Source organism: Heloderma suspectum, chromosome 10 (genome assembly GCF_057233095.1).
Source record: "Heloderma suspectum isolate Gila_16-S chromosome 10, 16-S_ref, whole genome shotgun sequence".
In the NCBI taxonomy this organism is placed as follows: Eukaryota; Metazoa; Chordata; class Lepidosauria; order Squamata; family Helodermatidae; genus Heloderma; species Heloderma suspectum.
The window spans coordinates 4,313,318-4,339,124 of NC_139467.1; the positions used below are offsets into that span (position 1 = coordinate 4,313,318).

Here is a 25,807-nt window from a genome sequence, read left to right on the forward strand (position 1 = left end):
GTATAACTTCTCTCATGTGACAGGACTTTCTTGGCTCCTCCTTGCCCCCACTACAGCCCTCTGCCCCCCCAAAGCTGCTCCTGAGGGTGGAGGTATGCTCTGGAATGGCATGTGATGGCACATAGAGGGCCCCAGTGGGACGGGGAAATTGGGGGAATTTGTCAGGGCTGTTCTGTGCCAGTGGAAGTGAAGTGTATTTCTGCTTGTGCAAGACCTCTCTAGATCAGTCCAATATGTCAGTCATGCTCTTCTTGTGAGATTTCAGAAAAATTTGGCTGGCTGTTGCTGGAGGGAGACTAATCTGCACAAGCAAGGTAATTCTTATGTTCCTGAAGTGCCACTCAGTGGAAAACAAAGATGCCTTTAAAATGGGCAAAACCATCCCTAACAAAAGATGCCCTTCCTTTCATGCCATTTGGGAGAGCTTTCATTCCCTTCTCTGCTGCCCCCCTAAGAGAATGTACTGCCACTTGTAAAACACCAGGTTCTAGAGCTCAAACATGCCTTCTGATCAGGAGAGCTTTGCTCCCTCATCTGATTACACAGTGAGGAGAGGGATTCATTCTGAACATCCTCAGAGCCTCTAATTCTTTCATGTTACCTTGTACGTTCCTGTCTCTTCCTTTCCCACTGAATATGGACTGTAGTATTGAAGAGATAAATTTGCTGTCTGTGTTTCCCAGGGTTCTGGATGAGAGGAGGAGGAGGATGTGTTGGTTCTACAGGCTTGTGAAATATCAAGATGTTAAAGCCATGTGTGTGTAAATACAAGTTTGCATATGCCTCTCTAATCCTCAAACGTTAAAGCAGGGGTAAGACAAGAGTGATGAAAGGGGCAAACTTGTCTAGATTCCCAGTCCTCGTGGGCTTTGCCAATCTCCATGGAAATGGCTTTGGGCCCAGGGCATCCCTCCTTTTACAGTCCCTTAAATCGCGACGGTTTAATTGCTTCACAAAGCTTCCCCTTGGAGTCTTGGCATATGGAGGGGCTGGTTAACTTCCTGAGGGGAAAGGTGGGTTGGGCGGGGGATAGATAATTAAACAGGGTCACGCAAGCCGCGCGCTCCCAGCTCCTTTGTGATAGTGTTGTGTGCCTCTGCTGGGAGTGGGGCCCTCTTAAAAGTGGGTCAAGGGAATCCCCCCTTCACCCCCCGCAGACACTCTGCTTTTGTTCCCAAGGAACAATGGGGAGCAGCGAGAGATGAAAAGGGGACTCGTGTTCCAGCCCGGCCAGGACCTGTCCCATGGTGGCTTGCCTTTTTGGGTGGCATGTGGGCCTTTTGTTCGGTACGGTGGCAGGCGCCAGATGTTGGTGTGACGCATGAAATCTATACAGCAACAGCACTGGCTTTCTCTCTCTCTCTCTCCCTCTCTCTCTCTCTCCCCCCCCTCTTCCCCCACACCACCTCCTCCTCCTCTCTGCTTAACCCTTTTCAGCAATTTGTCTGCCTGGCTGCAGCAACAGCCACGGGTTCTGCGAGAAGCCCAGCGAGTGCAAGTGTCGGATCGGCTGGCAAGGGCACTTCTGCGACGAGTGTGTCCGCTACCCAGGTTGCCTCCATGGCACCTGCATGCAGCCATGGCAGTGTAACTGCCAGGAAGGCTGGGGAGGGCTCTTCTGCAACCAGGATCTCAACTACTGCACCAATCACCGTCCGTGCAAGAATGGTGCCACCTGCACAAACACAGGCCAAGGGAGCTACACCTGCAGCTGCCGGGCCGGCTTTGCTGGGACGAGCTGCGAGATCGAGACCAATGAATGTGACAGCAACCCGTGCAAGAATGGAGGCAGCTGCAATGTCAGTATTGCATCTTACCCCTCGAACCCCATCTTCTCTCCCAACCCTGTTCCTGTCCCCATAAACTGCCTTCCTGTAGCACACCATGCCCATAAGAGCAGAGACATAAGGCTGGCTCAGACATTCTGAAGTCTTTCTAAAAATCTAACAGACTGTCCCTAGAGATGCAACTGTCAGGATAACATAACTTAAAGTGACCTGGGATGTCCAGAGATTCAGCTGTAGCAACCTATATATACTACACCTCCTGAGAGCAAGGGTAGTGGCTATGAGTGTGAACTGAGCTGGTTTAGATCTCACTTCAGCCACAAACTCACTTGAGCAAACCACCATTCTCTCTGCTTCTGCATTCTGAACATGGGCTACCATACGAGGGCTGTAAAAACTGAGGCAAAGTTTGAAGTGCTTTTAGCACTTGAAGGGCAGTTTACTCAGTATAACAGCTCCAAAGTCTGCTGTCAGGATCATGTGAGCTGCCATCAGGAATCTGTGCTGTCTCCATGGATGTCCCAGGTTGCATGTTGCGTTGCCCAAGTGCATTCCTCCCTGGAGCACTTGGAACACATTGCACATTGCATGGGCAAGATTTTGAATGTCTGACCTGACCCTTGCTTTAGCAGATCCTTACTGCACTTCAAACTCCTCTACTTTTCTCAGCTGAAAGCTGAAAAGCGGAGAGCAGAAATATGGGGTTTTCCTTAAATAGGAGTATGTACCCCCTACTCCTGATCTCATGGAAGCCCACTCTGCATTTGAGCCCACTCTACTCTTTCTAGAGCTGGAGTGAGGAACCTGTGGCCCTCCAGATGCTGTCGGACTACAGCTCCCATAATCCTAGACCATTGGTTATGCTGGCTGGGAATGATGGGAGATGGAGTCCAGCCTCTGCCCACTGCAAGGTTGATTTCCTCCTTTAGGAAGCAGAAGAGAATTCTTGGGTACATCTTCATGTAACATCACTCATTGTGGCTTTCTTTCAGGGATGGGGAAGGCATGCCTGTACTTAAACTGTGAGTCTGCACAGGAGAATGCCGCATGGGAAAGGCATCCCATAATCCTTGCAGCACAGCCCGATGTTTTCCTTCATTTGTGTGAATCATTACCCATACAGATCTGAAAGTGCTAGTTTAGGCTCGTAAAGCCTGGCATACCTGATGGCCAATTGTTGTTGTTGTTCAGTCGTGTCCGACTCTTCGTGACCCCATGGACCACAGCACGCCAGGCCTTCCTGTCCTCCGCTCTCTCCCGGAGCGTGCTCAAGTTCATATTCATTGCATCGGTGAGGCTATCTAGCCATCTCATCCTCCGTCCCCTTCTCCTTTTGCCTTCAATCTTTCCCAGCATCAGGGTCTTTTCCAGGGAGTTTTCTCTTCGCATTAGGTGGCCAAAATATTTGAGCTTCAGCTTCAGTATCTGTCCTTCCAATGAGCAACTCAGGGTTGATTTCCTTTAGGATGGACTGATTTGACCTCCTTGCAGTCCAGGGGACTCGTAAGAGTCTTCTCCAGCACCACAGTTCGAAGGCATCAATTCTTCGGCGCTCAGCCTTCCTTATAGTCCAGCTCTCACAGCCATACATTACTACTGGGAAAACCATAGCTTTGATTATGTGGACCTTTGTCAGCAAGGTGATGTCTCTGCTTCTTACTATGCTGTCTAGGTTTGCCATAGCTTTCCTCCCAAGGAGCAAGCGTCTTTTAATGTCATGGCTACAGTCACCATCTGTGGTGAACTTGGAGCCCAAGAAACTAAAATCTGCCACGGCTTCCATTTCTTCCCTTTCTATATGCCAGGAAGTGATGGAGCCAGATGCCATGATCTTAGTTTTTTTTAATGTTGTGTTTCAAACCAGCTTTTTCACTCTCTACTTTCACCCTCAACGAGAGGCCTTTTAGATCCTCTTTGCTTTCTGCCATTAGGGTGGTATCGTCTGCCTATCTGAGTTTGTTGATAATTCTCCCGGCAGTCTTAATTCCAACCTGTGATTCATCCAACCCAGCGTTTCTCATGATGTACTCTGCATATAAATTAAATAAGCAGGGCGACAATACGCAGCCTTGTCGTACTCCTTTCCCAATTTGGAACCAATCGGTTGTTCCATGTCCGGTTCTTACTGTTGCTTCTTGACCCTCGTACAGGTTTCTCAGGAGACAGGTAAGGTGGTCTGGTACTCTCATCTCTTTAAGAATTTGCCAGAGTTTGTTGCGATCCACACAATCAAAGGCTTTAGCGTAGTCAATGAAGCAGTAATAGATGCTTTTCTGGAATTCTCTTGCTTTCTGCATGACCCAACGAATGTTGGCGATTTGATTTCTAGTTCCTAAGCCTCTTCGAAACCCAGCTTGTACTTCCGGTAGTTCTCGGTTCACATACTGCTGAAGCCTAGCTTGTAGGATTTTGGCATCACCTTGCTGGCATGTGAAATGAGCGCAATTGTACGGTAGTTTGAACACTCTTTGGCATTGCCCTTCTTTAGGATTGGAATGTAAACTGACCTTTTCCAGTCTTGAGTGTTCCAAATCTATTGGCATATTGAGTGCAGCACTTTAACAGCATCATCTTTTAGGATCTTAAAAAGCTCAGCTGGAATACGGTCATCTCCGCTAGCTTTGTTGTTAGTAATGCTTCCTAAGGCCCACTTGACTTCACTCTCTAGGATGTCCGGCTCAAGTTCAGTGACCGCACTATCATGGCTATCAGGAACATTCAGATCTTTCCTGTATAGTTCATCTGTGTATTCTTTCCACCTCTTCTTAATCTCATCTGCTTCTGTTAGGTCCCTGCCTTCTTTGTCCTTTATCATGCCCATCTTTGCACAAAACGTTCCCTTGAGATCTCCGATTTCCTTTAAAAGATCTCTAGTCTTTCCCATTCTATTGTTTTCCTCGATTTCTTTGCATTGTTCATTTAAGAAGGCCTTCTTGTCTCTCCTTGCTATTCTCTGGAACTCTGCATTCAGTTGGGTATATCTTTCCCTTTCTCCCTTGCTTTTCGCTTCCCTTCTTTCCTCAGCTACCTGTAAAGCCTCATCAGACAGCCACTTTGCTTTCTTGCATTTCTTTTTCTTTGGGATGGATTTCGTTGCTGCCTCCTGAACAATGTTACGGACCTCCGTCCATAGTTCCTCAGGCACTCTGTCTATCAGGTCTAATCCTTTAAATCTATTCCTCACCTCCACTGTATATTCATCAGGGATATGATTTAGGTCATACCTGAATGGTTTACTGGTTTTCCCTGTGTTCTTCAATTTAAGCCGAAATTTTGCAAGAAGCAGCTCATGATCTGAGCCACAGTCAGCTCCAGGTCTTGTTTTGACTGACTGTATAGAGCTTCTCCATTTTTGGCTGCAAAGGACATAATCAATCTGATTTCGATATTGACCATCTGTTGATGTCCATGTGTAGAGTCGCCCCTTGTGTTGTTGGAAAAGAGTGTTTGCTATGATCAGCGTGTTCTCTTGGCAAAACTCTATTAGCCTTTGTCCTGCTACATTTTGTACACCAAGGCCATGCTTGCCTGTTATCCCGGTGATTTCTTGACTTCCTACTTTAGCATTCCAATCCCCTATGATGAAGAGGACATTTTTTTTGGTGTTAGTTCTAGAAGGTGTTGTAGGTCTTCATTGAACCGATCAACCTCAGCTTCTTTGGCCTCAGTGGTTGGGGCATAGACTTGAATTACTGTGATATTGAATAGTTTGCCTTGGATTCGTACCGAGATCATTCTATCGTTTTTGAGATTGTACCCCAGTACTGCTTTTCCCACCCTTTTATTGACTATGAGTGCTACTCCATTTCTTCTAAGGGATTCTTGCTCACAGTAGTAGACATAATGGTCACCTGAATTAAATTCGCCCATGCTTGTCTATTTTAGTTCACTGATTCCCAAGATGTCGATGTTCAGTCTTGCCTTCTCATGTTTGACCACCTCCAGCTTACCTTGATTCATTGATCTGACATTCCAGGTTCCTAAACAATATTGTTCTTTACAGCATTGGACTTTCCTTTCACCACCAGACACATCCACAGCTGAGTGTCCTTTCGGCTTTGGCCCAGCCACTTCACTCTTTCTGGCGCTACTTGGAAATTCCCTCTGCTCTTCCCCAGTAGTATATTGGACACCTTCTGACCTGAGGGGCTCATCTTCTGGCGTCATCACTTTTAGCCTTGTGATACGTTCCATGGGGTTTTCTTGGCAAGAATACTGGAGTGGGTTGCCATTTCCTTCTCCAGTGGACCACATTTTGTCAGAACTCTCCGCCATGACCTGTCTGTCTTGGGTGGCCCTGCGCGGCATAGCTTATGGCTTCACTGAGTTACGCAAGCCCCTTCGCCACAACAAGGCAGTGATCCATGAAGGGGGATGGCCAATCACACAGTACTTTTAGGAGTATACACTACTATTTGAACTTAAATTGGTGTAACAGCCATGGCTTCTTCTTACAGAGCTGTGGGCATTGTAGTTTGGTAGGGGACTTGGAGGAGGCTCAGCACCCTTGCAAAATTGTTTTATTTTATTATTGCATTTCTATACCATCCAATACCTGAAGCTCCCAGGGTTCCTTAGCTAAACTGGGTACAACTATTTGCAGTGTTGATGGTGGTTTTGTGAGCACTGCAGTCTGTCTCCAAGATGTGTCCACATCATAGCTTGCCAAGGTAATTCTGCACCAAGCCCATCAAATGTCTGCACCAAGAAAAGCTGAATTCTTCAACCTGCATAAATTACACAAACTCGGTGCATATATTTTATATACTATTGGTTCTACTACTCATAGGGAGGGGCAAAGGCCAGAACGTGGCACTGAAATTCCACCTTCTGATCACTGAAGGTCTTTTTCAGCAGCTCCTCTATCATCTGAGATTCGCTGGGGTTTTCCTGCACGCTTTCAAGCATATCTTCTTGGTGGTATTAAAAATGAAAGCTGAGATTCTCAGGAAGCTGTATTCTGCACCCAAACTCACATATTTTGCACAGCAAGCCCACGCCAATGTGCAATCAAGAAGGAATAGACTGATACATTAACAAATACAACAAAAATCAGTAGTGGATGCGTCACAGAGAGAAGTGGCAAACCTAGAGATGACTGAAACGTTCAGATGTGAAATTCAGCCCCGACTGTACATGCTCTGTGCAGATAGACTAGCCATGAGGTAATCACCTTGGGTAGCAGATCTGGGGCATCCCTGAGGGCAGCACTATGGGAGACAGGTGGGGCATAATCTACGGGGGAGTGCTTCTTACAAGCCACACTGAACTGAACAAGAGTAGCACAGTAGGCTTGCGAGTGTGATGCTTTAGGTGGGTGTCAGAACCTAGCCCTAACCCTCTAGCCCCAATTCTACTCTGGCTCTCTAAATCTTTAAGAAGTTTCAGGTCTAATATTGTGATGACCGGGCTGAGACCTTTGTGCAGAGAGGTCACATTTGAGCTATCAAAGATGCTCTTGGATTAAGAAGCACCGATGACCATTCTCTTTAGGAAACATGAATTAAGGAAACCAAATGGTTTGTATTGCACTTAATACTTAATGCCTATGAACATAAGCAGACTGAGAGGTAAAAATATTGGGGGGGTCCGGGGATGTCTCAGGTTTCCTTTTATTTCCTTTGTCCTTTTTCAGTGTGAAAACCCATCTATAGTAGTTTTCCTGTTGCTTATCCATTTTCTCAATTGTCTGTAAATTTCCATAGTGGTAATCCTCAGTTGGCCTGCTCAAAAGATCCTGATTGAGTCTATGGATGTAGCACAGTGTATGTGTCTGACATTTTTTAGAGTAGCGCAAGAAGCTCCTGCTGCAAGGTGCTTACACTCTAAATTTTGATAGATATGAACAGCTGGAGGAGAACCTGCACAAATGCAATTTCATGTACTCCGATTTAGTTTCTATAGCAGGTGAGGAGTAAAGAGTTAGGTTTTGCAGGAAAGGCAGGTTTTGAGGAGAGATATTAAGGAAGAGGGAAGGCGCCTTATGACTTGTTCAGCCACACAAGGCCAAACTAGACAAGATGTTACATGCACCTGCACATGAAGGTTTTTAAAATGCGTGCGTAGAGTAGACCCTTTTCAAGAGTGGGAGAAATACATAATGTATTTAGTATACTATAAATATATAGTATTTATATTGTGTATAATATGATATAAATACATTATGTGCTTACAGAAGAGAGGGCCTTCTGGGTGATAGTGCTCTGATTTTGGAATATTCTCTCAAGGGAGATATGTCTAGTACTGACCTTGCTTTCTTTTCTGCATCAAATCAAAACGTTATTTTTACCCAGGCATTTTAAAATGCATTAACATTTTCTTTTTTTGCTATTATGGCATGGTATTTCATTTCTGAAAAATTCTGTACATGACCCTGGGATCCCTTGTGGATGAAGGGTGGTTTATAATTGTTTTAAAAAATTAAAATTAAAAATTGCATCAACTGGGGGGAGGTGTGATGTGTGATAATCAACAGAAGCAGGTGTGGAGGGGGAATTTTCTCCCAGTGCAAATACCAACTTCTCAAGAGGGATTTTCATGAGGACTGCAGCAGGGGAAGGAAAGGTTAAATTCCCTCTCCAAGCCTATGCTGATCCATTACATATCAGCCCCTCCAGTTAATGCAATTTGTTTTTTTTAAAACAGCAATAAAGCCCATCCTGCACTTTAGATACAAGGATGCAGTAAAATTTACCTGGCGTTTGGCCCAGGTAAACTGGTTTGTCAGAGAGAAATAAACTTCCCCACCCCTATGTTACCTCAGTTCATGGGGAGGCATCAACTCTAGGGGGGGAAGTCCTGCATTGAAACTTGTTTGGCACCAGCATTCCGGGGTCTATGCACTGTAGAGGGTTTTGGAGCCTGTTCAAGAGTGCCATGGAAATGGAAAGTAGAGCCCAGACCCACCCAGCTACTCCCCTGCAGTGGTGTGCTGCTTATGGGTCAGCCAGCCTTCAACATATGTGGAGGGTACCAGATTGGCAGACTACCACTCCCAGCATTTCTGACCATTGGCCATGCTGGCTGAGGCTGATAGGAGTTATGGTCCAGCACATCTGGAAGGCACCAAGTTGGGGAAGGCTGGTGAGCAGTCCTCCATAATGATAAGGTCACTTCCCTGGGACACCCCCCTGATGAGCTTCTGAGGAATTCCAGGGTTCCATGGGCCACAACTTAAGGCAGTGGTTCCCTAACTATTAGCAAGATTAGTTTCTGTGCCCTTCACAACTTGGCTTTAAAAATTAAAACTTTAAACATTCAAGATTAATTCTGAAATTTCAAACTCATGAAAAACTTTTAATTGAGGCAGTGCTCATAGTTAGCTGTTGCTGATTTTTCTCCCTTTTCTCTTCCACTCTTCCCTTTTCTGCATAGCATGTGTGGAACACATAGGCTCTATGTGGGCTGCTTAGTCCACACAGTGGAAGGCAAACTCCTGCCGCCTGTGCCCTCCATTGCTTCCTGCGTTTGTAATTTAGCACTAGGGTGCTAAATAGGGGAGTGAGGGAACCTCAATGGCCCTTCCAGCTGCTATTATCTTGTGGGCTATAAAGAGCACTCAGGCAGGTAAGGGGGGGATGGAGGCCTAAGGGCAGGTGCCTTAAACAGCTGCTCTTTTGTTGGATAGGAGTTGCATGCCGCAAGGCTGTGAATGTGATTTTTCCCATCACCACCACCTCATTTCCTTCTCCCAGAAGAGTCCTACATGTTAGGGTATCCAGAGTTTTTCAGATGCCTGCTAGTGATTTACTCTAGACCTCTTCTTCTGGAGTAAAAAATGGTGTTGATTGAATGCTCAAACCTTTAAAATGTATTTGGGTACCAGATTCGGGGGTAGGGGCAAATGTTTTGGCATGCCCTTCTAGACCAGCCTTAAAAATCCAAGATACAAATCACAAAACACTTTACTAGCCAGCTTGCCCACACATACCTCTGAGAGTGGCTTACAGTGAAATATTAAAATTGCTGCAATATGTGCTACCAATATACTCCTGCTGTGAGTGTGTCCTTAAAGTAGGGATGTTGGAGAAATCCTCCACAGACCCCAATGAGGCCAGATTCTATTGAATCCGGTGCCCCGAAGTCCATCGGATCTCTACCTTGTCTTCCAGTGCGAAGTCTTTGCTGGCAGATCCTCCCTGCCACCGGCTCCGAAGACCCAGCCATACAGCCGCCATGGCTGTATTGCTGGACTGCGGACGCAAATGGCGTCTGCTACGCCATTTGTGTCCCTGCTCTTTAACGTAATAGGCTGCGTAAATCTTTATGTAGCCTATCATGGTAAAATGCAGGGATGCAAATGGCGTCCGCTATGCCGGATGCCATTTGCGGACAAAGTCCAGCCAGCGGCTGTGCGGACTCTCTGCGGAGCCGGCCAGGGAGGATTCCGGGGGGAGGACCGGATTGCCCCTGCGGACCCCCAGCGGACCCAGGTAAATGGGGTTCGTACACCCCTACCTTAAAGAGAATGGTTGTTTTAGCAAAGGCTGCCACCTACTGGAAAACCTTGACCTACTGACACCAATTCTGTCCTATCTTCTCTGAGCAATTCCAAGCGGCTTCTCTTGTTAACTGTTTTACAGGCATTCCTTGTTACAGATGTTCCTCTCAAGACTGTCTTCACAGACCGATGTATCTAGTTCTGTGCGCCCAGCGGGCCTTTACAACACTATACAACACAATAGTTGTATAGTCTCCTCATTCAGTATGGCAAGCCACTTTCGAAATGGAGGAGAGAGGGGCACTTCAGGAGCAGTTTGTGATATGGCGCTGGGAATGTGGGAGTCTGTTCAAAGATATTGCCCCCCCCCCGAAAAAATAATAGTAATACTTAGCACTTCCGTAGCACTTTAGGGTGTTCAAAGCATGTAATACACATGATCTTGCAATCCTTATCACAGCCCTGTAATGTATGTTGGTGGTGTTATCCCTATATCGCAACTGAGGCTGAGAGGCATTGGCTCAACTAAGGCCCCTGGGTGTGTTTGCCAAGGATGAGGTCTGAATTGAGCACATCACGATTTGTAGGAGCTACTGTGCTATACCAGGTCCATTGAATAAGTGCAAGCATCCTGCATGTTTGTCAGAATGCTAGATTTCTGGCACTGGCACCTTCATCTGTTGTCCAGTGTCCCCTGCTTTTGATGGGGTAAAAGCGGGAGGAGGGAGGAAGTATGAGAAGCAGCACTTTTCAGATGCCTCTCTTCTACACTGGTATTGAAGATACAGGAGCTCTGCTGTCTGTCTTTATATCTGGGAAATGTGGTGAGACGGCCAGGCCATATGACACGCTGGAAGGTATCTTCTATGGGCCCAGGAACAGATGATTTATTTTTCAATGAGTAAAGTTAGTCTGGGATGTCCTGCTTGCTACAACAGTTGGGGCTTGTTCACATATGTGTGGCTACCAAGTGGTGGCTTGAACATGTAAATGATCCATTATTGCACCACAGGCAGAACTACCATGTTGCCTCAGCCTATGAGTAGATTGTGGTAGCAGCAGCCACACTTAGCACAAGACACAAGTTCAAACTATTTGCTTTTTAGAACAAAAAGGGATGTCCAAGTGATGGCAACTGATGCCTCTGTGGTGGACACTTACAGTCAGGGCCAGAAATATTGGAACAAGGATAACTGTTTTGGCAGTTGGCATCTGTACACCACCACATTGAAGTTGAAAGGAAACACACCCAGATGAGAGCGAAGTCAGGACTTTCAGCTGTAATTCAAGGGGTGTGACAAAAGTGGGGCACTAACCATTCAGGAAGTACAGCCAGTGGCATGCACACCCCCCCCCCATCATTGGTAGCTCATAAGTAATAGAACGAATGGCTGACAAGCAGCTGCATGGTCAGGTGTGGCCTGTTTCCTGGATACCCCGTGATCAATCAAGCAGATAAAAGGCCTGGAGGTGGTTCTGAGTGTTACATTTGCATTTGGTAGCTGTTCACTGGAACTCCCAACATGAGGTCCACAGAGGTGTCCATGCGAGTGAAGGAGGCCATCATTAGGCTGAGGAAACATCATAAACCCATCAGAGAGAGAGCAAAAACAGTGGGAGTGGCCAGCACAACAGTTTGGAACATCCTGAAAAAGAAGGAATTAACTGGCAAGCTCAGCAACAGCAAAAGGCCTGGAAGACCACAGAAGACAACTAAAGTGGATGACCGCAGAATGCTGCTCATGATGAAGAGGAACCCTTTCACAACATCTATCCAGGTCAAGAATGCCCTTGAGGAGGTAGGCATGTCATTGTCAACATCTACAGTCAAGAGATGGCTGTATGAATGTAAATACAGAGGCTTCACAACAAGGGGTAAACCACTGGTAACGCTCAAGAACAGACAGGCCAGATTAGCCTTTGCCAGCAAACACCTAAAAAAAGCCTGGCCGGTTCTGGAATGAGATTCTTTGGACTGATGAAACCAAGATTAACTTGTACCAGAATGATGGGAAGAGGAAAGTATGGAGAAGGAAAGGAACAGCTCATGATCCAAAGCATACCACATTATCTGTCAAACTTGGTGGAGGCAGTGTTATGGCGTGGGCACGCATGGCCGCCAATGGAACCAGGTCACTGGTGTTATTGATGACCTGACTGCTGATAAAAGCAACAGGATGAATTCTGAAGTGTATAGGGCTATACTTTCTGCTCATATTCAGCCAAATGCTGCCAAACCAATAGGACGCCGCTTCATATTGCAGATGGATAATGACCCAAAACATACAGCAAAAGCTACCCAGGAGTTTCTCAAGGCAAAGAAGTGGGATGTTCTTAAGTGGCCAAGTCAGTCACCTGATCTCCACCCAATAGAGCATGCTTTTCACTTCCTAAAGACAAGACTGAAGGCAGAAAGACCCACAAACAAGCAGCAGCTGAAGGCAGCTGCAGTAAAGGCCTGGCAAAGCATTTCAAGGGAGGAAACTCAGCATTGGGTCATGCCCATGGGTTCCAGACTTCAGGCAGTTATTGACTGCAAAGGACTTTCATCCAGGTATTAAAGGCGATCCTTAAGTTTGAAATGATGTTGGTTTGTTCCATTACTTATGAGCCACCAACGATGGGTGTGTGTGTATGCCACTGGCTGTATTTCCTGAATGGTTAACGCCCCACTTTTGTCAAACCTCTTGAATTACAGCTGAAAGTCCTGACTTCGCTCCCATCTGGGTGTGTTTCCTTTCAACTTCAATGTGGTAGTGTACAGAGGCCAACTGCCAAAACAGTTATCCTTGTTCCAGTATTTCTGGCCTTGACCGTATCTCTCTGCAGCTTGCCCCTTGAAATAGATAAGTACTTTTCTCCCTGGAGAGCTGTGTTTTTGTATTTGAAGCTTAACTGGAGAGAAAAGTGCCTAGGGAGTCACGCTGAGGAGGTAAGCCAAAGGCAAGGGAAGGTTTATTGTCTCCTGTTCAGATTTTTGCTGTAAAAATCAGACATCTCTCTCAAACGCGCACTAATATTCCCTTAGAATTTAGTTTGTCCTTTTTAGTGAAGCCAGGACATTTTCCATTACAAATAAAGTGTTTAGTTATTAGGTGGTGTGTGTGTGTGTGTGTGTCTGTCTGTCTGTCTGTGGTTACAGACTAACAGCGTAAGAGGAAAACATAGGAGGGGAGAGTAAAGGGAAAATGAAAATTGGAGCTGAGCTGGGAGGGTAGGAGAAGAAAAAGTTCCAGCATGAAAGAAAAGGTAAGTGAACAAGTTCTCAAGTGGAAAGATGAAGCAATGGGTGCAAAGGAGTGCCACAATAGAAAACGGACACCACAGGTAAGAACAGAGATTGGAAGCCGCAGTATATAAGGAATGAGAAGGAATTTAGAGAGACAGAAGAGTGTGCAAGATTGTAAAGAGAAAAACAAGTTTTGCAGTGGTTACAAGAAGGATACAGAAAGTAGAGGAGAGAAAAGAGATGGAAGGATAGATTCAAAGAAGAAATGAATCCGAATAAAGGACAAATGAGTGCAAGAGTCCAGATGAGAAGTAACCGGGCAACTAAAATAAGAGCTGTGCCAACAGAGAAAGGGTTGGGTTTTAGACTGTGAAGACGGAAGTGACAAGTTTGATCAGAGGATTAAATTGGGAGTGAATGGTAAAAAGTTAAATTAGTTAGAAGACTGTCAATTAAGAGAGGTAGGTGAAGGAAACGGAATTCAGTTGTATTTAGTTTAACAAAAGGTTGAGGCAATCATGAAAGAATGGCAAAAGGCAATTGACAACTAGGGAAGTATAGCTGGGGCAGGTTTCGTCTACCAAAACTAGAGTGAGGTGGGTGGATGTGGAAGGTGTGGCCAGAGGCTTAATGGTTCTGATATAGTCTCCTAGTGAGAAACCCAGCCTTAACTTTACCTGGAAGTACAGCATTCAAGACATAAACAAGAATTTGAAATATGTGCTGGTTAGAATCGGAGTTAGAAAAAAAAAAACTCTTGGAGTTTGTCTGCCTTTGCTGAAGCAGGAAAACGCTTCTAAGGCTGAGACTGCAGGTTTACTTCAGAAATAAGTCTCAGTAAATTTTATGAGATGTGCCCTCAACTAGGTGTGCATGTGGTTGCATTTGCACCCTTAAGATCTCCAGACACAACACCGCTGCATCCTTTTGATACAATTTTATAAATGCAGTAGAGATGAGTTTGCTTTTTTTCCTTCTTGCATCCTTCTGCAGTTATCTGGGGCACCTCAACATTTTTTTTTCAGGAATTGGGAAGGCTGCTCCACTGCACCCAATTCAATGTCTATGTACATAAGCCTGTGTAAATGAGTTGCCCTGGCTGGCATGGGCATCCTACTGTCCAAATGGCTGACTACAATAACAGCAAGCCCAGAGTCTGCTGCCTGTGCATGGTTGGAGTTCTACTTTGCTTGTATGATACCTTCATGGTTGTCTCAACACTGCTTTTTCTCCACCAAGGATGCATCTCTTGCACCTGACAAAAAGTGAGGAACCATGTAGTTGGATGTACCCCTGCTTTCAGATGTCGCAGTGGTCCCCAGCAGCCCAATCCTCTTCATAAAAAGAGTTATTCCTTTCAAACATGGGCTGTAGGGCTAATATTCTTTATTGAAACTTCAGTCCATTTCTAGTTAGCTTAAAGCAAAGCTGAGGAACAGATTTTTCCAACAGTGGGCCGCTTTGAGTAGAGGGCAGTAGCCCAAGTTCCCCTCCCCAAGCATCCTGATAGCAAAGCTAGCCACTAGTCTTTGCCACTAGTTGTCTCCAGCACTGCCTGAACATATGGTTGAGGAGGGAGAGTGCATTGCTTCTCTCGCTGGTGCTTTCATCTCCATCCCTATAATCGTCCACAAAGATTTTAGTTCAGAGAGATGGAAGCGAAGGTGAAATGGACACACGCTGGCAAGGAAAGGAGGGAACATCCTCTTTGTGCGTCTCTTGCTCTTGGTATCCTCATGATTTGTTCTGGAATTATGGCGGGGGAAAGGGCTGGCAAGTGGGAGAGGCCAGGCTTGGCTCACAGCCTTCCAAATGGTGACTTAATCTACACTTAGTGAACAAAGCATATACTTTGATCTCTTACCAACTTCGGAGGAAAATGGATCTGAAGGTTCTTCATGCAATAGCTTTCCTTTGTTTCAGTGGTGCAAGGAGCAAGATATTTGGAGGGTCACTACATACCATTCAGTTGATTTTGTTTGCCCTTCTTGGTTCTCTGTCTCTGCATAATATGTGTTATGTGGAGGTCAAACCATTCCAAAGGAGAGTTCAAACCTGGCTTAAAATTGCCTTTCTAATCCCATTTTGTGATGTAGCCCTTTGAACAGAGAAAAGTTTCCATCTCTTCTCCCTGCCACTTGTCCAGCCTCTGTATTTGGGAAAACTACTTCAGACAAACAGCAAGCTAGTTGCGTGCTCTAGAGGTAATTTAGTTTGATTTATGGGAGCTGTCCTTTCTGATCTTCTGAGGAAGTATATTTGACAGCCTTGTGGTTGTCTTAATTTGTGGCTGTCTTTGAAACCACCTCTTTCTAACTGTTCACAAAACACACTTTGAAGTGAAGACTTGCTACAGGCCCAAGAGTGGCTACTTGCCATCGGAAAGAGATAATATTTATAATGTCGTTGCTTTACAGAATGTGGAGTGCCTTCGGTTAATGGTCTCTAGGGCTTGGCCTGGTGCCTGCTTTGAATGCCTGGACTCAGCTTTGTGTTATGGGAAGTGAGAGTGTGTCTGGGCATGTGCAGAATGCATCCCCCCCTTGCTGTTGAATATGATTGCAACCACCACCCCACCCAAATACTTCAGGAATTACTGGGGAGGATTCCAAGGCAGAACATTAATCTTCTAGGCTTAAGCCCCCACACCTTTCTCTTTCCAGAATTAATCTCTGGGTCTTCCCCACCTCCCCCATTGAATTCCTCATTCCTTTTGGAAGGTGCTAGAGAGCCAGTACTGATGCTGGTGGCTTAGACTTCCTATTCTGACTGGCATAAAGCAGGGCTGTTATCCTCTGCAGTAACAACACAAATTGAAGGTGGACAGAACTTAAGAAGGCTGAGGGGCAAGATGTCTGTGAATTCCTGCCTGCATGGAAGTTTGGGAGTGAGGATTCAGAGCTCTGCAGAGCACAGGAGGATGCCTTTCTCTGGGAAATGCTAATCTCAGCTCTCAGAAGATAGCCTATTGCTCCATGAGATCCAGAACCAAACATGCCAAGAAAGCAGTTTATAGTGGGAGGTCAATACCTTTGCACACTGGTGCCTTTGTAGGCTCTGTTTTAAATTGACCTTTGAAACTCATGGGCTGGCTGGCTTGCATTTTAAAGAGGTATGTATTAGGGAACGGGAGTATCTGTATTGGGGTAGCTCTGTGATCCCACCTAGTGCTGATACAGCCAACAGCTACCATCCCTGCACCCAGGACAGCTAATGTGAACCTCTGGGTGACAGATCTGCAATATGATGTTTGATCAATACACCCTGCTACGTACACAGGAAATCCATAATGTATTTTTCTTTGGCTGTGTATCATCTAACAGACTATGAGCTGAAGCTTTTCAAAGTCAAAAGCACTGGCAGTTAAGCACTGCAAGAGTTGAACTACTTAGATTTCCTCACAAGAGCTCAGCTCTTCTGCAAGTTAAATAAGATCTGTGATAAAAGATGAAGAGGTGAGCCACAAGTCTAGGAACTGTTTTTGAGATTATTTCAGCCAAAGCACTGCCAGTTTTAAGGTAAGGTTTTGAAGAGAGTTGCTGCTGGGCCAAGCCAAAGAATGTTTCCAGTGGATTTGCTTGATGCTTCACTAAGAATGTGACTGAACTACAAACTATTTAAAGTACCTAACAGTGACAGGTTTTTAAAAAACAAATATGAAACAAAAGTGAGATGGGCATTTAAAATATGGATAGATCTTCAACTGTGTATGTATAGAACAGAGGTAGATCAGGGGATGGATGTCAGTGGGGTTCAGTCCCCTAATCCTCAGTAAGAATATCTCTGCAAGCCCCAATGAAATGCATTTTTATTTTATTTTTTTATCCCACTTTTCAGACAAATATTCTCTCCCAAAGCAACATGCATCAATAAAAAATCTTAAAAGGCAGGTTTTGCCCTCAGGCTTACAAGCTAAGAAGACAAGAAATACAAGAGAAAGGGAGTGGGGCAGGGAGAAAGGTAGAGGATAGGGATCAGTTTGACAATGCTAGAACAATCTGGAGAGTTGTAGATAGACACTTGTAACCACTTGGGGCCCAGGCTAATCTTGCATTGCTGGTGGTCTTACACAGGGGACAACCCATATGAATTGTGCGTCAGTCATTTCTGTCCAAGACAAAACATCCTGATCAGTTGAGTGTTGGTCCTTTTTTTTTTTTTGCAGGACTTGGAGAATGACTACAAATGCACCTGTCCTCAAGGTTTTTATGGCAAGAACTGTGAAGTCAGTGCCATGACCTGTGCTGATGGGCCTTGTTTCAATGGTGGGACCTGCGCTGAAAAACACATGGGCGGGTACACTTGCTACTGCCCAGTGAGCTACCATGGTTCCAATTGTGAGAAAAAAATAGACCGGTGCAGTAACAACCCCTGTTTGAACAGTAAGTGTTCCTTTCCCCTCTCAGATACTTCGCTACACTAATGGGGGAGGCTGATCTGAGTTTTGAGTATCACAGTGGCATATTTTCTTTGTTACACATGTTTATAAGATGTAAACTACCACCTTATTGTGACCTAGGCCACATCTATGTAGCACATACACAGATGTCCATGGAATTGTATTTTTAAAAATAATACTGTGTCTAGGTTCCATGATAGAATTAAGATTCCTGTGGTTCTTTAAAAGGGACATGCAATAGTTAAATCATGAGAACATAAGAAGAGCCATGCTGGATCAGACCAAAGGTCCATCTGATCCAGTATTCTGTTCACACAGTGGCTGACCAAATGCCTATGAAAAACCCACAAAAAGGGCATGACTGAAACAGCACCTTTCTGCTCATGTTCCCCAGCAACTGGTATTGAGAGACATACTGCCTGAGATACTGGGGGAAACACGTAGCCAATTATGACTAGTAGCTATATATAATAACTGGTCTATGTTCATAGTGTAGACATGCCCCTTATCTATCAGTTCCTATTCTGTTTTGTTGAAAGTGTTTACAGGTTTGTTGCAGAAGATCTAGTGAACTAGCTGGCAGTTAAGACAGTGTTTTTGCATTTATTGTTAAAAACCAATGGTTATAAATTGGCCATTAAGATAAACATTGCAAAGGCTGCCTTACTGAATTTCCAAACTGTGTGCCAGGACATGCTAGTATGCTACAGGAAGGGTTAAAGTGTGCTCTCTTCCACTACATTATGCCTCTTGATCATCCCCCCACCCCAAAACACACACTATATGTAGGAGCAATGACACCATCCACAGGGAAAGAGTAAGCATGCACCAGGATTCCCTGATACAGCCTGCACTGCAGCTGTCAGGCAGGGGGGAATCCCAGAAGCCTCTCTCATTGCTCAGAAACATGGTCTTATCCCTGAGCCCTGACTTAATGAGCAAAGGCAGGGCAGGGTGCCACAGGCAGTGCTAAAATAGACTTATCTTGGCTACAAGGAGCATGCCTGCCCATTGTTCTGGGAGCTGATCAAGAAAAATGAACATATCTTTTTGAGCACAAAGTGAAGTAAGCCGATTTTAACCTAGAAAAAATCCCCTATATATCAAAAGTTTGTGGAAACAGTGCTAGATCAAAGCAGATAGCCTTCCAAGAGATCCTCCATAAATTGAAAATGATGCATATTTCAAGAGCCAAGGTGCAAGCCAGTGAATGCTTCAGCTGCCTGTTTAGCCTCTTTGTGGCAATCCCCCCAGGTTCCTATACAAAGACAATAGTGTGATATTCAGTTCACACATTGAACTGAATAGCGCCCCAGTCCTCCTTTAGCACACCTTTAACTTCTCTGTAGTCAAGTTGGCCCGTGATGTTCCTGACACATATTCTACATGACAATCACGACAGCAGTGAATGCGTTGTCAGGGCTGGGGCAGGGCTGTGAGTAGCCATACCCAAATCTAGACCTGGAGGTGTTCCCCAGTTCTGTAAGAAATCATGCATAGTTTCTTTGCATTGTGCACAGAGAGAACCACATAGAGATGCTTTAATTCACACGTGTTCCCTGTCTGTAAAGACTTGTCAGCTCTGTAGTGCAAAAGGCATGTTGATGGCACGATTATGCTCAGGGGGCATATGTTTTAATTGTTATACCAACCAATTACTTGTTCAGGAAATACATGAATGACAAACTGGAAACTTCATTTAAATCTCTTTTTCTTGGTGACTTAAATCAATGATTTCAGTTGCCTTAATATTAATTTACCCACTTTAATCTGGAGGCTTAATATGTCCTGCCAATCTCAGAGGGCAATGTTGTACATCCTGTTCCCTTCTGTACCTAGAGACAGCTCTAAGGCCTGACTGTTCACACAGTCCCTGACTGGGTTTGGACAATCACGGCAAGGGAAGAAGCCATCATGCCTGCTTCTCCCCCCCCCCCCTGACTGCCATTTGCATTAGTCCCTGCGCTGCAGCACGGGTTGGCATGTTGTCTGAATATGCTGCAGCAGGGGGGGAGGGTCATTCCCGCCCCACACCTCTCCTGCACATCATGGGCTGTAGGGTGGGTATGATGTGCCCCCCATGGTGCACACTGGGTTTGGACGACATGCCAACCCATGCTGCAGCATGGGGAATAATGCGAATGGCAGTTGGATGCGCAGGGGCATGGGGAGCAGCCACAATGGCTTCTTCCCCCTCTGTGATCGTCCGAATGCGGCCCCTGTGAACTCACTGGCTGGATCCCAATTTAGGGATATATGGTCCCCAGTTCCTAGCCAGACATGCATTCCCTGGAGGAAGAATCATGTTTTCTATCAATACAAAGCATAGCAGATCCAGTGATGCAGAAGTGCAGTATCGTCACATCAGAAGCATGAACTTAATCATAATACATCAATGATGCACAAGGCATTTTGCACAATAACAAGGCAGATGTTTGTCCTGGGGACCTTACAGTCTAAAGATAAACACAGGAAAGGCAACAGAGGGAGGAGGGAAAGGTGAAAGTAAATGGGAAGAGTATGCGTTTAGCTCAGTTGCATATACTGTAGCTCAGTTGATGTAAGCTTAGTCCAACAGCTTCACAGAAAAGCTGGTTTTTGAGGAGGGATTTGAAGAAGAGAGAGAAGTGGCATTATGAAGGGAAGCAGCTCCAGCAATATAAGGGGCAGCAACAGGGAAAGAGCAGAGCCTTTTTGGGGACCAGTGGGCCTTTGGTCAGCTGAGGCTTATGGTGGTGAAGCTGTAGAAGCCAGAATTATGGGCAGAGATGAGTTGGGATATGATTGCAAAGAGATATGGGGTGGCAGGAGGCAGTGGAGGGCTTTCCAGGAAAGGATGAGAAGTTTGTGCAAGAATGGGGAGAGGCAGGAAGCCAGCATAGGGCTTTAACAATAGGTGTCCCACAGTCAGAGCAGCAAGAGAGGTGAATGATTTTGGTGGCAGAGTGCTGGTTGGAGGTGAGGAAATGGAGACGTCACCATGGAAGACCAAAGAAGGGCAGAGTGGCAATAGTCAAGGCGAGAGATGATCATCATGTGAGCCAGAGTTTTCACTGAGGGCACAGAAGGAAAAGGCTATATTTTTGCAATGTTGTACACTGATGATATGACTTGATGAGAGGCAGAATGTGGGGAGCAGGAGAGAGAAAGATGAAGCCAAGGTGGGTGGTGATGTTGTCAATGGATACAGAGAGTGTATGAAGAGTGGAAGTTTTGGGAGGAAAGATAAGAAGTTTGGACTTGAGCCAGTGTGGTGTAGTGGTTAGGGTGTTGAACTGGGGCTCGGGAGATGTGGGTTCCAGTCCCCACTCAGCCATGAAGCTCACTAGGTGACTTTGGGCCAGTCACTGACTCTCAGCCTAACCTACTTCACAGGGTTGTTGTGAGGAGGAAGATCGTGTATACTTCTTTGGGTTCCTTGGAGGAAAAATTGCATTTGTCAGTGATGAAACATTCAAGTGGAAGTATCAGGCAGGCAGTTGGATATGCAGGATTGGTTGGAGGGAGAAAGTTCTGGGGTAGACAGAGCTGGATGTCATCAGACATGTCATGTGACAAGGTTACCTAGGGAGAGCAGATAGAGAGTACAGTAGAGGGGCTTAAGAACAGATCCCTGAGGGACCCCTAGAGAGAAGAAAGGCAGAGGAAGTACCTCCCCTTATGGAAATCTTGAATGTTTGATTAGACAGGGAAGAAGAGATCCAGCTGAAGACAGTGTAATGGAAATCTAGGACATGAAGGGACGCAAGTAAGAGAGAGCAATAACTAGATTTAAGGCAGCAGAGAGTTCAAGGTGGATGAGGACAGAGTACTTTGGATTTAGCAGTGGCAAGAACAGTGACTTTGGCAAGGGTGGTTTCAGTGGATTTCAGTCTTCAGGGGAGCCCCTGTTGTCTGTGCCGTGACATACAGATTTCTGTTTGCTGATGACACGGAGACAGACCTTCTCTGCAGTAACGCCTGCAGTACGTCAGGCCTCTGTGCAGTACGTCAGGCCTCAATGCTGGCATATTTTAGGTCTTTATTGAAAACGTACCTGTTTGCTTTGGCTTTCCCCCAGCCATGAGCTATCTTTGTACCAGCCTCATGATATACGTACGTGTGTGTGGTCTTTTTTTGTTTGTTTTTGTTTTTATTCTTTTGTAAACTGCTTCAGGATTTGTTTTCAAATGAGAAGTAGTATATAAACATTGTTAATACCAATAAATAGAGCAGGGATGAGCAATTTGTGGCCCTCCAGCTGTTTTGGCCTACAGTTCCTATCAGCCCTCACCATTAGCTATGCTGGCTAGGGCTGATGGGAGTTGTAGGCTTTGGCCTCTGTAGCTTTTCAGTTCTCATCCCTCCCAAAATACCAGGAGCCTCAATCTTCCTTCCTTACTCTCTGTCCGAGTTGTTGTTTTGTTTTTAATTGGCACTTGCAATTTCCAGTTCTTCCAAAAACCGAATCCCCACCCCGTCCCCTGCCACCTACAAAGTTTTGCAATTGAAACAAAGCCTGCTGACAGGCAGTTATATGCAAATATAGCCAGTCTGCATAACCTGATTTTCTGTTTGCAAAATGCAGGATTTCTAAAAAAAAAAAAAAAAAAGATATCTTTGACCACTGCACTCCCTGATTTAGACAAACATTACATGTCAAAGAATCAAGACCAAATATAATTCAGTTTGCTCTAGCAAATTGGACAGGAGTCAAAATTGCCTTATGGTACTATTTTAAATACACACGTACTTAACAATCTTTATTTTAGTGTGTGTGTGTGTGTGTGTGTGTGTGTGTATTTCAAATACTATCACAAGGCAATTTTGACTCCTGTCCGATTTGCTAGAACAGACTGAATTATATTTGGCCTTGATTCTTTGACATGTAAAGGTTGCCTAAAATCAGGGACTGAATCTAAACCAAGAAAATCCGCCACTAGCCAATTTTTTAAAAACAAAACTGTAAATATTTGGTATATCAGATCTGAGTTATTAGATGCAACATGCCATGTAGCATCATTACAAAATGGCAATGATGTACTTTGCTGCATTTGGTACTTTGTCCTACTTGGGGGGGGAAATTGCTTGCTTAAGGCTTAGTTTCTTCCCTGTTGACTCAGGGCAAATTAGGGGATGAAACATGAAAATAGTTCTCTGTCCAAAACAGTGAAATCATGGAATAGGAGGAGAAATGAAATTAATGGAATATTGGTCAGCTGAAACGTCTGTCCCATTCACTGGAACCTTTTCCAGATGCTTTCTAATATTTACTAACTTCACTCTGGTACCTGGGCAGACTCAGATGACCTTCCCCTCCCCTCAAGACTCTATCCTGCCCCTTGAGAGATATGAGAAGGGTGAGGAATGGGACAAAGAAAGGGAAAGGAGCAAAAGAGGAGCACCCCACCCCGCCACCATTGCTAAACCCTGTTCTTCTATATAAAAGGGACTCCTGGATTGTCTGTGAATGCACTGTGAAGACACTTAGTTTTCACATAGTTTTGCAAAAAGCAAATATGCAAAAGTGACATAAAACAGCAGACAGCCTCTGCCAGCACAGCAGGTACAGAGTTAAGGAATGACACAGATGCAGGCAAGCGCTGTCCTGTGGGTGCAGCAGATTTGCTGGAAGAGTGGGATGGTGATGGGGAAGCTTCCTTCTGGATGGGTGAAAGCAGGGCCTGCACAGCATGAACATGAACTGAATCATGCTCTCCACATTTTTTTTAAACGCATCCTCTTATGTGTTTCTAAACATTGCCTTTTGACCAGGAAGTAAAGAGAGTGCAGCCGCTTGTAGCTACAGTGGGCACTTATCTTATGATTCTGAAATCAGGGGGATCTTATTTGTATTGTTACGAGCTTCAACACTCGCTGATATCTGAGACATTCCCTTCCCTCAGCTGGTGGAGCTGCTGTGACCACCTGGAAAGTTCAGGCTTCTGAGGGGGCTTGCAGAATATTGTCAGGTAATGCAGCTCCTGTGAGGGGGAGAGGAATATTGCTGTTTCCCGCCTCCCAGCTGAGCAGAGCAGAGCAGAGCAAGCTGCTCCAGCTGGTCCAGGGACTACAGAAGCAGGCAAGCTCCCAGAGAGCGAGCGAGCAGAGCGAGCGGACAGGGGGAGCAAACAGGAGTTGGCCAGGGGAGTTGCAGTGGTTGAAGAGACAAAGGAGACAAAGGCCAAGAGGTAAGTGGGCTGCAGGAAGCCAGGGGGCTGCCCTTTATCCTTCTGATTGGCTGTGAGCCCTCCAGGTGCTTCTGAGAGCTCCAACTGAAATGGAGGGGTGTGGCCTGAGTACTCCCAGCAGCTGACTGGGCGGGAAGCTTCAGTCTGTTTCCCGCCTCCCAGCTGAGCAGAGCAGAGCAGAGCAAGCTGCTCCAGCTGGTCCAGGGACTACAGAAGCAGGCAAGCTCCCAGAGAGCGAGCAAACAGAGCGTGCGCACAGGGGGAGCAAACAGGAGTTGGCCAGGGGAGTTGCAGTGGTTGAAGAGACAAAGGAGACAAAGGCTAAGAGGTAAGTGGGCTGCAGGAAGCCAGGGGGCTGCCCTTTATCCTTCTGATTGGCTGTGAGCTCTCCAGGTGCTTCTGAGAGCTCCAACTGAATTGGAGGGGTGTGGCCTGAGTACTCCCAGCAGCTGACTGGGCTGGAAGCTTCAGTCTGTTTCCCGCCTCCCAGCTGAGCAGAGCAGAGCAAGCTGCTCCAGCTGGTCCAGGGACTACAGAAGCACGCAAGCTCCCAGAGAGCGAGCGAACAGAGCGAGCGGACAGAGCGAGCAGACAGGAGTTGGCCAGGGGAGTTTGGCAGGGGAGGTCAAGGGGGAGGCCCCTTACATTTTTTAAAATTATTTTTATTTTTTATTTTTTTAACTAACTTTTTTCCATTTATTTGTCTTGTAACACACACTTTCACACCAGTGGGACTCTGCTTTTAACCTCTACTGAGTAGAGGAGCAGGCACAGGCTAGTCTAGAACAATCACAAAGCTAGACACAAAAAGGGGAAAGAGGCAATGGAAGGACAAGACTCTCCAGTGGTGGTGACCTGCAAGGTGTGTGCAATATTTGTTTTCTTGCCTGAGAACAACATGGCCTACACCTGCAACAAGTGCAAGTTGATCACGCTGCTGGAAGAAAAAGTAAGTGGACTGGAGCGGCGACTGTCGACCCTCCGGGGAATAAGAGAACACGAAGAGTTCTTAGACAGAATGAGGGAACTACAGCAGCAAAGGGAAGACCAGAAGCTTGAAGAGCAACAGCAAGATGAGGCAGTGGGAAATGCTGAGGTGAAGAAAAATGGAGTAGAGGATACTCCTTTGAAAAGGGTGACAGGAGAAGAAGAGCTAGACGCCACGCTGCACCAGTGGAAGCAGTGGAGCTGTGGAACCGATTCCAGGTACTTGCGGATGAGACTGGAGGACAGCCTGCAGAGGAAGAATCACAGGGGAACCTGCATGAGAGTGAGCAAGAGGCTGAAGGTCAGTCAAACAGAGGCGATGAAACCCAGGCCTACAAGAAGAAGAAGAGAAGAGTGGTAGTAGTGGGAGACTCCTTGCTGCGTGGGATCGAGACCCAAGTATGTCGCAAAGACCCATGGACTCGCCAGGTATGTTGTCTCCCGGGAGGACAGGTTAGAGACGTGACTGAAAGGTTGCCTGCACTCATAAAGCCCACTGACAGGTATCCCTTTCTTCTCATCCATGTGGGAACAAATGATACCGCCAAGCGGAGCTACGAAGAGATCACGTCAGACTTTGAAGCTTTGGGAAGGAAACTCAAGAACTTTGGGGCCCAGATAGTTTTCTCATCCATCCTTCCAGTAGTTAGAAGAGGGATAGAAAGGGAACGAAAAATACTCCGGGTGAATGACTGGCTACGAAGGTGATGCCGACGAGAGAGATTTGGATTCTGGGACCACGAGCTATACTTCCTGGAAGATGGGCTGTTGGCTAGGGACGGGTTGCACCTCACA

General features: G+C 45.8%; 1 protein-coding gene across 2 annotated transcripts in view; it reads left to right on the plus strand.

The window, feature by feature from the left end:
- Positions 1-25,807, plus strand: part of DLL3 (delta like canonical Notch ligand 3) — a 160,653-nt gene that overhangs the window by 14,484 nt on the left and 120,362 nt on the right. For both annotated transcript variants that reach the window (XM_084814690.1, XM_084814691.1), the window contains exons 5-6: positions 1,438-1,799; positions 17,622-17,838. In XM_084814690.1, coding sequence (XP_084670816.1) covers positions 1,438-1,799; positions 17,622-17,838 — 579 coding nt within the window. The remainder of the gene's footprint in view (positions 1-1,437; positions 1,800-17,621; positions 17,839-25,807) is intronic.